Source organism: Pleurodeles waltl, chromosome 3_1 (genome assembly GCF_031143425.1).
Source record: "Pleurodeles waltl isolate 20211129_DDA chromosome 3_1, aPleWal1.hap1.20221129, whole genome shotgun sequence".
Lineage (NCBI taxonomy): Eukaryota > Metazoa > Chordata > Amphibia > Caudata > Salamandridae > Pleurodeles > Pleurodeles waltl.
The window spans coordinates 553,414,135-553,430,348 of NC_090440.1; the positions used below are offsets into that span (position 1 = coordinate 553,414,135).

The 16,214-nt window shown below is 46.8% G+C and overlaps 1 protein-coding gene across 1 annotated transcript in view; it reads left to right on the forward strand.

Moving 5' to 3' along the window:
* Positions 1-16,214, forward strand: part of NOX5 (NADPH oxidase 5) — a 246,625-nt gene that overhangs the window by 58,180 nt on the left and 172,231 nt on the right. The window contains exon 3 of the mRNA XM_069221267.1: positions 13,786-13,996. Within this exon, the coding sequence (XP_069077368.1) occupies positions 13,786-13,996 (211 nt within the window). The remainder of the gene's footprint in view (positions 1-13,785; positions 13,997-16,214) is intronic.

The window sequence follows — 16,214 nt, forward strand, 5'->3', positions numbered from 1 at the left end:
TGGTTTGATACTCAGACATAGGCCCCTTTCTGCAAAGTGGCCAGGTCTGCCTCTACAAAGGGGATCTCATGTCTATGGAAGGAAAGTTCTGTAGCCCCTCCCTTAGATTGAGTATGTGGTTCCTGAGGAGCTGATCTATCCTCAGAGAACCTTGAGGTCCTGCCGGCTGGTACTAAACCTTCCACTAAAACCCAGAAAATGAGCAAATGGCTGCATTTCTGGGCATTAGAAAGCAACATCAGTACTTTTACCTGCTTGTGAGATGAGGTACTCTCTCTGATGGATACTTCTAAATGTAAGTTCCTCACCCTAGAATATTCCAGTGGCGCCAGACTGGATCCAGAACTGTCCTCAGCAGTGCTTCCACATGCTGCTAGCTGACACTGTGAAGATCCACATTGGGCTCCATACCATCCCATAAGTGACAGAATGGAGCCATGTCTGCGGGCTTATATCAGTTCCTTTCTGTACATGCCTCCCCACATGGATCTTGAGATCTGTTCTCACATTTGTCTGCCTTATTACGACTTTTGAAAAGTTCCATAACCAATGTGCCAAGGAACAATGTATCCCTTTAAAACAACAGGTTTCAAACCATCCAGTGAAAAGAGATGTCAGTCACAGATCTACATGAGTGTGTCTCAGGTGTTTGGGCTAAGGCATGACTTGAAGTTGTGCAATGGGCACGACCTTATGCACCCAAAAGGGGATCTGGGACCAGGAGGCAAAGCTGTCCATTGCCGAACATAGGCAGTAGGTACCATTGCATAAGTTCTGCTCCTGCTCCAGGTTGTGGGTGTGAACTCGGTCTTGCTCTTGAGGCCATTCTTGTGAGAGATCTATCTCGCTGCAAAGTCCTCCAGTAAGTCCAAAATGACGTCTAAGCGTAAGCATAAAAAGTGAGGGGGTACTCAATCCATTCCCACCAATCTCTGTCCAAGGAGAAGGTGAGAGGACATCAATGTGTTACTCAGTCTCTCCTGGGGTCCTTGAACATGAAACCAATCCCCCAGCTGCTCCTGGTGCACCCCAAGTTTCCAAGGCAGTTCGGGACACAGTAGCAAGTTGAGGCCTTGAAAGAAGCCTTGCAGATTTATGGATCCTTGCCTTTAGCAGCACTCACTCGTCCTGTAGGGTACATGATTTAGTGTTTCCTCCCAGATTGTTGATTCATCACGCCTGACAAAGGGGTTACACATATCTTTCAGCATGGCTATACCCTAGCTTTTTTCTTTGCGCCACCACATCTTTTCCCCACATCCGATCAACTTTCAGTGGAGCATCTCTCCATTCTGTTGCAGGAGGTGTAAGTGTTGATCTTCAGGGGTGCTATTGAGCGAGTTCTGGACTCAGAAAGAGGAGATTATTGTTGGAGATGATTATTACTGTTGTATTTCCTTGTGCTGAAAAGGACTGAATCCTCCAGCCTATACTGGACCTTCGTCCTCGGATACCGTCTTGTGGAAGGAAAAATTCAAAATGCTCATGTTAGCCCAGATTTTGGCCACTCTGGACCTATGAGAGCAGATGGTGTCCATGGGCTTGCAGGACACATATTATCATATACCCGTTTTGCAGACCCACAAGCATCAAATTGCTGTTCATAGTCTGCCAGGAGCTTTTCCAATTAGCAGTGCTCCCTTTTTACTTCACCAATGTTTCTCCGATGCTTACAAAAGAATGGTGGTGGTTGGGGATACCATTCTTCCTCTACAGGCATGACTGGCTATTTAAGGGGGGCTCATCGCACTCAGTCATAGATCTTCTCCAGGCAAAGGATAACCTCTTGACCTCATAGATGTTCACGATCATTGAACAGAAGATGCCCATGACCCTTTCCCAGAGGTTGCCATTCATTGGGGCTATTCTGGACACAGTGCAGTTCAAGGTCTTCCCTCCACCACAGCAAGTGTGGGACATTCAGGGTATGATCCTGATATTTCAGCCACAGTCCTATACCTCGGTGAGTGCATCTCTGAGACTTCTTGGCCTCCTAGCCTCTTGCATCTCCCAGGTCGACTAAACCAGGTGGCACATGTGAGCTCTGCAATGCAACTGAAAGTTACAGATGACCCAAAACCACTGCAAAATATGTTGGATGCCTCCTAGATTTCGAAAGTGACAGCTCACAATCTGCAGTGATGGCAGAACAGATATGATCTTCATTATTAGTTGATGCTGAGGAAATGGCCGGTTGTGCTGCCTCCGTATTATGTAAGTCTGAGGTGAGTAATCCTGGTACTGATGCACCTGTCTCCCTGGTGGGAAGAAACTCATACCAAGCATCTTGAAGCAAGCACAAGTTCATTGATAACTTAGGAAATGGGTATATATCAGACTCTTCAACCGATTTATGTCCATAGGAACAGGAGGTTGCAGAGCAAGGCAGCTATCCGGTGCCCATTCAAAGGGACACCACAGGCAGTGGAACATGGTTTGAACACAGGTAAACCAGGTTAGTCAGAATGACAGTGACCAGTTAAAGCCTAGTTCCTGGAGTAACAGGGCTCTAAGCCGCTGGATCATGCACCTACAGCACTGCTGGATTGTTGGCAGGCACATCCATTGCTGAGTAACAAAAGTAGGACCAAAATGCCACAGATCAGGAATAACACCAAGAGAATGCCTCAATAATATTGGAAAATAATGACTAAATAAAAGCCGGTATAATTTCAAAAATATACTGGAAGGTGTTGTGTAGCCATTTTAGTTATAGCTCCATGCACATTATATTAGCAAACTGGGCCTACCGCTGTGCACTTTAACGTAGATATATTTTATTCAGCTTTGTTTAATATTTTTGCAATAGCCACATTTGCGGTCTTGTTTTATTTTTCTCTATCTAGCTGTTCCTTGCCTAGGACAGCACTTCATTCTTAAACAAGACATTTCTTTCACTCTGTGCTTTCTCAAGGCTGCAGTTAGGTAGGTTGCCGGCAAACGTGGTAACGCTTTTTCTCTGGTATTCATAGAAACATACACAACCTTACATAGGGACATTTTCTCATAACATCAGCTGATTTATTATAAAAACACTTCTCTGTTCCATACACGTTAGAGGGAGATTCCAGCCAGATGACCATGACTGTATGCTGATTGCTGAACGCTTCGCTACAGCTGCTTATGCAGACTTCAGGCCTCTTGCTCAGGTGTGAGGGATGATGTCTTCCCAGGGGAACCTGAAGGGTAGAAATAGAGCTTAACATGCTGTGCTCTAGTATAGCCAAGGTAGGAATTATAGTAGTGACAGTAGTGATATAACAGCGTTATTTTTGTGCTTCACTTTCCTTGTCACAATTTTAATCCTGTCATGCTTCATCGTCCTGGTTATTGCAGTACATGCTTTATTATCTAAGATGGAGTTGCTTCATTAAAACCTTATTGAAACATATACTGCCTCTGACTGTCCTTGTATATGTGAGACAAATGTAACTGAGAGAAACGGATGCGATCTGAGTGACCACGATTTCCCTGAGGAGTCAATTGTGTCATGCGCTCGGCTGCCCAATCATCCCTACTTTAGGGTAGAGCGGAGGCACTGCTAGTTAGCCGGAGCAAAACCCGTATTAGGCCGACAGGTGTCACCTGTAGTGGGTTAGACTCAGTCCCCCACCCCAAAGGCGTTTCTGTAGCTCAAATCCAGTAGTCTCATTAGAATAATGAGAGCCTACGTGATAAAGGTACTGACCAAGCCGGTGCTCCCTTTGTGTGACTGTCTAGTGTTAATTTACAAACAGCCCAACTGCCAGTCCGACCCAGATGTGTATTCAGCAGCCAGGCAGAGAAGCAGAATGGTTAAGCAAGAAAATGTCCACTTTCTAAAAGTGCCAATCTAAAAACCAACTTTACCAAAAGTTCTATTTTTAAATTGTGAGTTCAGAGACCCCAAAACCCATATCTCTGTCTGCTCCCAAGATATTTCAAGGCAATTCCCAAGTTATCCTATGGGAGAGATAGGCCTTGCAATAGTGAAAAATGAATTTAGCAGTATTTCATTATCAGGACATGCAAAACACACCAGTACATGTCCACCTTTTAGATACACTACACCCTGCCCATGGGGCTGCCATGGACCTACCTTAGGGGTGCTTTACACGTACTAAAAGGGAAGGTTTGGGCCTAGCAAGTGAGTGCACTTGCCAGGTCGACATGACAGTTTAAAACGTCACACACAAACACTGCAATGGCAGGTCTGAGACATGTTTACAGGGCTACTATTGTGGGTGGCACAATCAGTGCTGGAGGCCCACTAGTAGCATTTGATTTACAGGCCCTGGGCACACATGGTGCCCTACACTAGGGACTTACTAGTATATCACATATGCCAATCATGGATAACCAATCATAATCACAATTTACACAGGGAGAACCTGCACTTTAGCATTGGTCAGTAGGGGTAAAGTGCCCAGAGTACCAAATCCAGCAAAAACGAATTCCAACACACAGTCAAAAATACAGGAGTCAGAGGCAAAAAGGCTGTGGAAACCATGCCAAGGATGCAAGGTCTAACACATGTCGCCCCCAGCTGAAAGTGGGGAGAACTACACAACCTCATGGGAGTTCTCCTCACTAAGGCGGAAGAACATGGACAGACCATCAGCCTTGGCGTGTTCTGTACCAGGGTGGTGTTCCTTCGTAAAGTCCATTCCCTGTAGGGAGATGGACCACCTCAATATTTAGGGTTTTCACCCCTCATCTGCATAAACCACCTGTGGGGCCTGTGGCCGGACTGAACCTGGAAGTGAGTCCCAAACAAGTAGAGTCTTAGCTTCTTCAATGCCCAGACCACATCAAAAGCTTCTCTCTCAATTGCGCTCTACCCCCTATTCCCTGGGGATTAACCTCCATCTACAAAAGGCTACAGGCTGGTCTAGGCCCTCTCCATTTAGCTATGCTAGAACTGCCCCCAAACCATGCTTTGAAGAGTCAGTCTGCACTACGAATTCCTTGGAGAAATCGGGTGCCGTGCACATGACTGCCTTCAGGGCATCAAAAGCAGTTTGACAAGCTTCAGTCCAGATCACTTTTTTGGGCTGCTTCTTGGAAGTTAGCCCTGTCAAGGGGGCAACAATGATGCCATAGCCCTTGACAAATCTCCTGTAAAAACTGATGAGACCTAAAAAGGCTCTCACCTCTGTTTGGGTCTTGGGGAGTTCCCAAGACAGAATGGTATCAATTTTGGGTTGTAGGGGTGCTACCGGGCCGCTCCCCACCTGGTGTCCCAGGTAAAACACAGATCCTTGACCTATTTGGCACTTACTGGCCTTGCTAGTGAGGCCTGTCTTCTGCACGGCCTTTAACACTTCCCTGAGGTGATGCAAGTGATTCTCCCAGATGGAGCTGAACACTGCAATGTCATCCAGGTAGGTGGCACTGAAATCTCCCAGCCCAGCTAAGCCCTAATTGACTAGCCTCTGAAAGGTGGCAGGGGCATTCTTCAACCCAAAGGGCATGACCCAGAACTGGTAGTACCCCTCTAGCATTGAAATTACTGATCTCTCTTTGGCCCCACCGGTCAATGCAATCTGCTGGTTCCCAGTTGTTAAGTCAAACATATTGAGGAACTTGGCAGCTCCTGGCCGATCTATAAGCTCATCAGCTCTGGGGATGGAGTGCGTGTCAGTCTTAGTGATGGTGTTAAGTATACAGTAGTCCACACAGAACCTTAGTTCAGGGGTGGCACCTGGGCCAGCAGCCTTTGGGAGCGAGACCACTGGGCTAGCCCAAGGACTGCTGGAGAACTCTATCACTCCTAATGCTAACATCTTGGAGACCTCATCCTTGATGCTGGCTGCGATCTTGTCAGTCACCCTGTAGATTTAATGTTGCACAGGTGGACTGTTCCCAGTGTCCAGATTGTGGGTACACAAATGAGTGACCCCTGGGGTCAAGGAAAATAGACAGGCAAACTGTCTCAGTAACTGGTGACTGTCCTTCTGCTGTTCCAGGGTCAGTGGTGGGGTGAGGTTCACTCCCTCTACAGACCCATCTTTTTCTTGGACAGACAGGAGTTGAGGAAGAGGTTCACTCTCCTCCTCCATTCCATCATCTGTTGCCAAGAGCATAGTCAGTTCAGACCTCTCAAAATGCGGTTTGAGGCAGTTCACATGTAGGACCCTCAAAGGGTTTCTGGGAGTCTGCAAGTTCACCAGATAGGTGACATTACTCTTGCGCTCCACCACTTCAAAGAGCCCAGTCCACTTGTCCTGGAGAGTGAGAGGCTCCACTGGGGCCATGACCCACACTTTCTGGCCAGGCTGAAACTCAACCAGAGTGGCATTCCTGGGGTGGCTTACCGGGAGCTTTCTCCCAGCCTTCTTTCACCAGACTCAAAGGTCCTCTCACAGGGTGCCCATACAGCAGCTCAAAGGGGCTAAAATGGAGTCCTGTCTGCGGTATCTCCTACTATGCAAAGAGAAGGCATGGCTGGTGGACTTCACACTTAAGCCTCATGGAGTCTGACAGACCCATAATCAGGCCTTTTAGGGTACAATTGAACCTGTTTCCTTGGGGGCGGTAAGGAGTGGTGAACTTGTAGGTCACCTCACACTACTCCCACAGAGACTTCATATAAGTGTGTATGAAGTTGGTACCCCGGTCAGATACCACCTCCTTGGAGAACCCCATGTGGGAAAAGATCCCCATCAATGCCCGGCCAACACCGGCGCCATCACTGAGGGCTAGCCTCAGGGTACCGAGTGGCATGGTCCACCCAGGCCAGGATGTACCTGTTGTCCATAGCTGTCTTGGGGTCCAGAGGCCCCACAATGTTGATCCCCACCCCCCTCAAAAGGGGTGCTCAGGACTGGGAATAGTTCGAGGGGAGCTTTGAATTTCCCCCCACTCTTGCCACTTTCCTGGCAAGTCTGGCAAGACCTATAATGTGCATCAGAGTGACTGCGCATTTGAGGCCAGCAAAAGTGGGTGACAAATGTTTTGTCCTGCCCCAAATGTCCTGCCAAAGGCACATCATGAGCCAGTCCCAGTAGGAAGGTTATGATGCTCTCGGGTATCACCAGCACACAGGCCACCCCAGGCTCAGCAACCTTAGGCTCATTATGCTGGAGACCATGCTCCCAATAGATCCAGTGTGATCTAGACTCCTTGCCAGCTGCCTGGCCTGCAGCCTGCGACAGCAGACCCTCAAGAAAAGGGCATGTCTTCTGTGCCTCGCAGAATTTCTCCCTGGTGGGACCCCCTTCTTGCTGCCAATGGGTCAGCTCAAGCACATCCCCAAGTTCAGCAACTTGCTCTCCTATAGGTTCAGCCTCCTCCCGGACTGTGGGAACTTCTGGAGCGTGTCCTGTGCCCCTTGCCCCTCCTGGCAGGCGCCTGACCCACTTTTTCAGGCTCCAGGTCCTCCTGATCACCCTTACTGGCTGCCATTGACTGAGTGGTCATGCATGCCCACTCAGGCAGACCCACCATCTCCAAATGTGATCTGCGTTCCACCTCACATCAAGGGGAATCCTCCAGGTTGTTACCTAGCAGACAATCAGCAGGCATGGTTGGACTCACAGCTACTCTCTAGGAACCTGAGACCTCCTCCCCCTATTCAAAGGGAACCTGTGCCACCTTGCACTGGTGCTCAGAGTTGTCTACAGCAACTGCATTGGGTACCACCTGCTATTCAGACACCAGGTGACACCTGACAGTAGTCACAATGGCTCCCGTGTCTCTCAGAGCCTCCACCCTCTGTCCATTGATGGTCACCCACTGCCAGTACTTCTTAGTGTTCTCAGGAACAAGGGTCCTCTGGACCATCTCACTGTCCACTACTGAGACAAGGGTCATCTCAGCTGGCTCCCACCCTTCTCCTGGAACCAACTCCTCTCCAAGAAGTACACTGTGCACCAGTTGGGGTCCCCCCTCGTGTGACCCTCCTGATCACATGCATAACACTTTTGAGGACCCTTCTCTGCAGGCTTCCCTGTAGATCCAAGGTTTCTTCTCACCTGGGGGATGGGAATTCTTACCCTGTGAACTAGGTTGGGTCCCTTTAGAGAACTCCACCTTTTTACCCTGGCCCCCCTACTTCTTCTTCTTATGGGGACCCTGCCCACCCCTGGGAGAGTCTCCCCCATACCTCTTATGGACCCTGGTACACTCCCAGTGGTCCACCTCATGGGCAAGCTTCCTGGGGTCAGTCAACTTGATGTCAATCAGATCTGGCACAGCGCAGTTCTGGAAAACAAATACTATACAAATACAAGTGCTCCCATGCAATCAAATTGGACAACCACTCATAATCCGTTACCTTGCTGCCCTCCACCCAAAAACCCAGTGCTCTGTAAAAAGAATCAACACTTTCTAGCCAAGTTTGGGAATCCACCTTCTTGTAGGACCTAAACATTTACTTGTACCATACCTGGTGAGTAGGTCATCCTTCATGGTAGGATAGGTGAGCCCCTGGGGATCCCCTAGGGCTGTCAAGGTGTCCCTACCCTCTACCTCAAAGTGGTTCCACAGACCTGCCCCCCAGTGTACCTCAGGGACCCTGTTCATGTGGAGAGCTGACTCATATCACTTAAACCACAAGTGTATGTTATCCTCCCTCTTATAATCCTTCACCAGATCTTTAGGAATATGCACCTTCCTCTCAGACTGCACTGGAAGTATGCTGCCACCATCTGTGCTGGGTCCGGCCTGCTTGGCCTTGAGGTCCAGCTCCCTCATACTCAACTCATGTGCCAAAAGTAATTTCTTTTCCTCCAAGGCAAGGGCCCTTGCCCTCCCTTTGTTGCTCCATTTCAAACGTTTTGCTCTCTGGATCCATATTGAGCTTCTCAAGTTACAAATGATGTCTGCTCTTTGCTTTTCTGTCTCTCAGTTCCTCTAGGGTCATTCCCTTGGAAGAGACACTGCTGCCCCGGAGGATGCCCTCCCTCCAGGCAGGCCCAGTGCTTTTCTCTTTTGCATCCACAACAACATTCTCCTCCTCTGTGGACCCATCATCCTCCTTTGTTGCCAACCAGGTCCTCAGCGCCTTTTGGAGCTCTTCCTTCCTATTGAGGCCTTTAACTGGACAATTGAACTCCATACAAAACCTTTTGAGCTGAGGTACCGTGTAGGTTTCCAACGTCTCCTGCTCAAACACTAGTTCTGCAGCTCCAACTGATGACTCACCAGACTGGACAGAAAGGATTGTAGATAAGATTCAAAAAGTTGCAAAGTTTAAGGAGAGCAGAAAAAAAGGAAAAAGCAGTATGTGGTCACGTAATGGTCTGCACTAAGACAGTAGTGTACACCAATCACTGCATGTCAAGTCCTATTCTCACCGCTGATCACCAATGCTAGAAATGGGATCTCTAGTTGGCAGTGGTTTGCACCCTGCCCAAATAAGGACCCTCACTCTAGTCAGGGTGAGGGAGTCACACCTATGATAACCCCTAATCATCCCATCGGTAGCTTGGGTTATTTCAGAGGCAATGTGTAAAGTATTTGTACACACACACAAACACACGCACACGCGCACGCACACAAGACACACACACACACACAGTAACATAGTATAAAAATGACAAAAGTACTCCACAACAGTTTAGACAAATAACCAATATTTATCTAAGAAAAACAGTACCAAAACAACAAAAATCCAACATACACAAGCAAAGATCTGAATTTTTAAAGATTAAATCCCAATAAAGAGCTTAGAAACACAACAGTTCCAACTGGGGCTATCACAATGTTGTTGGCGGAGTCGTTCCCAATAGTCCGACGCCACTTGCGAGGGAGTGCGGCACCGGTCACCGAGTCACATGGATCCCCAGGTACAGTACCTTTGAAAATTATGAAACAAAGACGTTGCACGGAGTCAGGGAGGTGACACGTTGCTAGAGCTGGTGCGGCGTCGGTTCCTTACTGCTTCTGAGGAGGTGAGGCATCAGTTCCTTACTGCGAGGCAGGGGAGGTGAGGTGTCAGTTTCTTACGGTTGCAAGGGAGGTGATGTAGCATCGGTTGTGAAATGTCGGTTCCGAATGCCACATTACAAGATTGGCAGGCGGACCTGCCTAAAGACTGCCGTTCACGCCAGGATTAAAGATCCCGACAGGGTGACGGTGGTTGGGCTTGATTACAATCACTCTTTCCGCTACCCATTTCATTGTGGGGAGTCTGTCACAAAAAGGATGGCGGAAAGCCAGTGCTGGGGCCACAGGGGGGCCCCTGCTCTGCCTATGGCATGGGCATTGCAGGGGCCCCTCTGCCCAGCACCGTTGGAATTACGGGGGTGCTGGAGTGTTAGGACATTGGCCCTAAGGGAGCCGAGGCCAATATCCTAACACTATTGCCTGGAAGGAACACATATTGCAATGTTCGCGCTGGTCAGCCCGGCGGGAACATTGTAATACGCTCGGGGGAACGTCACTGCCATGGCGGTGGCATCCTCCCTGTGAGTTTGGCGGTCCCATGGTGGGACCGCCAAACTCATATTGAGGCCCACTGTCTCCTTGTTCACCATCAGCCCCCTCCCCCTTTCCACCCTGTCCTATCTCCGTTGACAAACCACCAAAAACGTGGTGGTGTGTGGCATTTACTTCCGTTGACAAAATAAGGTGAGTAGAGGCATCCCCTTGATTTGTCAAGGGGGGTGGAAGATCCATCTCATTGTAACTTGTTTCTGCAGTGTTTAACTATGCTTGCGATGCTCCATATATGTGTAGATTAAGATCTGGAGCCCTGCCTTGCCTTTTGTCGACTGATCTCATTACAGTGCTGTACTGAATTCATGGAGCTTCCATTCAGGACCTGTCAAACATGCCACAGGTGGCACATATCTTAAAACAAACATAAGCAAAACCAATAGGTTTCGCCTATGCTAAATCTATTAGCTTTGTCATTTGTAAGTTGAGCATAACAGCGTGCAAGCACTGCTTTTCCAACGTGTTGGTATCTATGTGGGTTTTTAACCACACCCACCCCATGCCCATCACTATCACTCGTTCGTGGGCTTGCCTTTCAAAAAACCTTTGTTATCATTAGTAAATGCTTTATGTTTGTCCCTCCTTGGGGTGGTTTTGTTACCGCCTTGGTCATCGACCGTGTTACATGGATAATTGCAAGTTGCTGATATGTTTGACTGCGATCAAACTTCTTTTTCCTTTTGTGTGTCTCCTTCGCGAAGACGCTCATGGTCGCCGTGGCGCTTTGAATTTGCTTGCTTACGTCAACTGTTTTACTTTCCATTTTTCCTTTTGTATGTCTTTTAGAGTTGCCAGACTGTAAACATTGAGCTTTTTGTATGGTTCATTAAGTTATTCACATTTGATTGGCCAGCTAAAATGGTAAACACTACATATGTTTCATGTGCTTTGTGGAGTCAAGCAGGTTGTAAATAGTGCTCTGTCTATCTCATGGCTGGTAATGCAAGACAGCACGAGGGGAAACGTTGCCTGTTTGTACAGTGTATTTAGTGTGGGATGCCACATCACAGGCAAAGACACTGGACTATTGTATGGTGCTTGGTGTAGGCAGACAGAGACTGTAAACACTGGGAAGACACTGAACGGGAAAAGCACTGACCACAAGCTCTTCACTGCTTGTATTGTGTGTTTAGAAAAGGCAGACATGCAGAAACAGAGGAGGCACTGCACTGTTTGCACCATGTCCTTAACGTGGATAGGCGCAATGAAAGCAGCATAGGATGCACAGCTTGCACCGTATTGCTTAGTGTGGACAGGCACACAGGGAGGAAACACTGCCATATGCAAACTATGGAGGTCATTATGAACATTGCGGTTTGGCCCGCCATGCCGGCGTTGGCGGGTGAAACCGCCAGCCGGCATGGTGGGCCAAACTGCCACATAATAAACTCGGTGAGGGCCGCCATCGGCAGCCCTCACTCACCGCCAGGCTTCCTCCGTCAGGCAGCCTGGTAGCGGGCGGAAACATTATCTGACAAGGCAGTGGTGCTACCCCTCTGATAATGTTTCCTCAGCCTCCAGCCTTTCCCTGGTGGGGAAAGGCTGGCGGAAGGGGTGCACCGGGGCACCCCTGGGGGACCCTGCACTGCCCATGCACTTGGCATGGGCAGTGCAGGGGCCCAGGTGCAGTGTCCCATTGCACAGATCACTGCCTGATTTTCGGGCAGTGATCTGTGCGACAGGTGCAGCTGCACCCTCCGCACAGAGGCATTGTCCCAGCCAGGCCTTCCTGTGGGCCGGCAGGTGGAAACAATGTTTCCGCCAGCCAGTCCACAGGACGGTTCCTAATGCGGCCGGCGGGGATCTGGTGACGCTGGCAGTCAGTGTTTTGACCGCTAGCATGAACACAGCGGTTGTTACCGCCGTGTTCATAATGACCGCCTATGTTATTATTGGCAGGTAGAATGGACCGAAGGAGGCAGTGCACAGGTTACACCATGGGCTTAGTCAGACAGGCACCCAGGGAGGAGACACTGCACTGTGTGCACATAGCTGTTATCTACAGATATAATGGACCAAAGGAGGCAGTGCACAGGTTGCACCATGGACTTAGTCAGTAAAGTGTACTGTGCTGAGTGCTTTTGATTGGCATCTATAAGGGACTGATGTTTTTACCTTGTGCATAGTGTAGGCAAGCAGGAGAGATTGTACTGTTTGTAAAATGTGGGCAGACACTCATGCACTGCATGTGACAGGCATCTCTCACTGTTCTTACATTTTGGAGAAGTGCTGAATGTTATGTATCAAGCAGAGACTTGTATCATGCTCTTAGATTCTGTGCAGGTGGAGTACCTGCTTTGTAGAAAATAGACTGAACCAACTCTGTTTTCTCAGCCTCCCCACCACTCTCGCTCACCTCCCTCGGCTCTATCATTCTCTCTCATACTGAAATTCCACTACCAATAGTTCTCCATCTTTTTCCCCCATACCTTTCCCTTCTGGATCACCCCTTCAGCCTTTCTCTACCCCTTCCTCTGCTTAAACAGTTACTTTTCTTACTCTGCTGCACCTCACCTGCTATAATTAGCCTTTTCTTTCTGTGTCTCTGCCACTTCTCTCTGCCCCTTTCTCCGTCTGTCCTTTTCTGTCCCCTACGCCCTTGTTGCTCAAGTCTTTCTCCATTTTTAGGTTGAGCACTCAAGTGATTTGACCTGTTGTAAGTATTGTTGGCTTCTTAACCTCGCCCACCTCATGCCCATCACTTTCACTCATTTGTGGGCTTGTCTCTCAAAAATCCTTTATCATTGGTAAATGCTTTACGTTTGTCTCTCCTTGGTTTTGTTACTGCCTTGCAGACTGACCCTGTTACATGGATAATTGTACGATTGCCGATATGTTTGACTGTGAGCAAACTTCTTTTTCCTTTTGTGTCTCTCCTTCGCACTCATGGTGGCCATGGGGCTTTGAATCGGTTCGTTTTGTCAACTAATGTTTTACTTTTCATTTTCAATTTATTTGGCAAGAAATGTCCAGTTAGGAATTTACAACGACAATAGCTCTAACTAGAGCAAATGCGAGACTGGTAGCATTACACATGCTTGTTTTTACATCTTGCATAGCATTTGAGCTGTTGTGCAGCATGGCCTTAAGTAAAAAAAAGCACTTTGATGCAAGCCAGCATTGTCCACATCATAGTTTTTTTTTTTTTTACTTTAAGCCATGTTGCACAGTAGCTCAACTGCTGTGCAACATGTAAAAAACACATCGGCATTGCCAATAGAATTCACGTAGGTGAAATATATTGACTTTACTAATGCTTTTCCTTTAGGTCCAGGCAACCTATGATCTTCTCTGTCTCACTGGCTTAAACTGAAGTTTCTGACTTTGTTGTGCTCAGCTACACTAAAGTTTGCTTCCTTGCAGGGAGTGGTTCCATTGACCCAGACGAGTTGCGCACAGTCATCAAATCGTGTCTCAGTGAAAGTGCCATCTCATTGCCTGAAGAGAAGCTGGATGACTTGACCTTGGCCCTCTTTGAGTCAGCTGATAAAGACAGCAGTGGCTCAATCACTTTTGAAGAACTGAAAGAAGAACTTGAGAATTTTCCAGAGGTCATGGAGAACCTGACAATAAGGTGTGTTCTCAAAACTGTTTCTGAGCTACTGCCAATATAGTGAAAATCTCCTCCCATTCCAGAAAGCTACACAATTTGTTTGCTTTATTGTTCTAGATCATTATTACTAAAACTGTATCACTAACAACCTCTGCTCTCGAGCAATACATGGAGAGCATCATTACCAGTGAAGATGTGAATCCAGATACCGAGACCTGGATAATTTTCTATTCTGGGCATGACTTAGTGTGATCAACAAGTTCCAAAATCCCCGACCACTCATCCCTTGCTCCCCATATTCCACATTCTACATGTACTTGTATGTATGTATCTCATGTATTTACTTGCTGTACACACACTCCACGAACCGGCATTACCACACATGCAACACACAATGACACAACCCATACATACACGTACACACACACACCTACACACACATACACACCTCATTTCAAGATGCAACACTGCTGTTTTGTTGGCAGCAGGGGTTTCAGTTACACCACACACTAATGTTTACAATGCTAGATGCCGTTTGCAAATTAGAGCTTAAAATTACATGGTACTTCAATGTAGTTTTATAGTTGCCTCTTTGTCTTTGAATCATCTTCAGCTTTTCATATTCTCACTGGTACCAAACATGTATGTACTCAAATGGTTCAGTCTAGAGGTGCTGTAAGTTTAAGTGGAGGAAGACCTCGGGTTGAAAAAGACCTAAAAAAGGAAAGTTTAAGCTTCAATTGGGCAATTGGGCTTTGAAGAATAAATGAAAGAAGGGGACATAAGGCAGGAAGATCTAAGATTAAAGTATATTTAGAAGAATCTGAAAGAATTGCACAGGGGGCCGAATTATTCCTATTTATAATTAACAGAATTGCGAAAACCCTGTAGTGAATAGAAATTCACGTACAGTAGTAGAGTTGCTGCAAATTCATAACCATTTGTATTTGAACTTCCTCACCTGAAGAAGACCAGGGTGTCAAATTGCACTTTTACAGCTGAAACACATTGTAGACAGGTAAGCAAATCCAGCATTACGTTAATGACTACTCTTGCTTCATTAGCAGTAGACAGCCTACGACAATGTATACATGTTGCTGCATTTATATTTCTTAGTCACTATTGTCACTATTGCCACCACAGAATGAACAGTAATCATACTCATTGATACAGGCTTTTTAGATAGTTGCACTCTAATAATAATTACTCACTGTAATACTGTTCAGTGAAGATGAGCAAATGGATACCTTGTGTTCAACTAATTTCTTCACTCTTATTACAACTGCAGCATTTTCATTTTTTTGATACTATCCTTGAATGTACCTTTCTGAAATATCCCAAAAGTAACAAAAGTCCCTTGTGTTCATGCTCTCTGAAAGTTGCAATTAATAGAATCTGAAAGTTTGCAGCTAATCATGAGCCGGTATCTATTAGAAAAGTCAGCGACAACAGCATTATTCTATATGGATAGGATGTTCAAGATATGTGGACGGGTTACTAAGCTTTTGATTCTGTGCAACACCAGAGATGGAAAGGATTTAATCAAGTACTCCAAACAGCTAAAATGTGTAAAGTGTATTGATCAAATACGATGACTAGTGTAATTTACATAAACTTTACTCCTCAAAAGTAAACCAAGGCCTATGCAGACTAAGGAGTGGATTGACAAAAACAACTTAAACTGAAAAAGTTGAAATTGAGATTTCTCAGCTCAAATATATGATGTGATGAAAAAGCAAATTGACCCAGAAGTCTCAAAGCTACACATTTTATGTTTTGTAATCTTGTCAGCAGGATCATTGCTGGGAAAGACATTGTGAACAGAGAAATCAGGAAGGTACTCGAGTCTGCAGATATTAACCTGAACTCATGAATTGGAGACACTCGAGTACAACTCCTGGAGCAATTTATTTGGGGATTTGGGTTTCTGTAAGCCCTGCATTACAAATCTTACCAAACCACAAGCAGGATGTCTCTTTACCATCGCAGAAACATGTAGGAAGAAATCCCAAACCCATTATCCCTGACACAGTTAGTGAAAGGATGCTATCAGTCTGTTATTCTGCGACTCATACCAATACCTAAGACTTCTACTAATACTTCTGACTGTCGGGTGAAAGAAAAGGATCATGTCCCACAAAAAATGACAACCTTCTCTCACCTCCCCACCCCCATCCCTCGTTAGATTTGTATGGGGAAGTTAGAAATAAGACAATATATTTAACAAGGCTTGGAGACT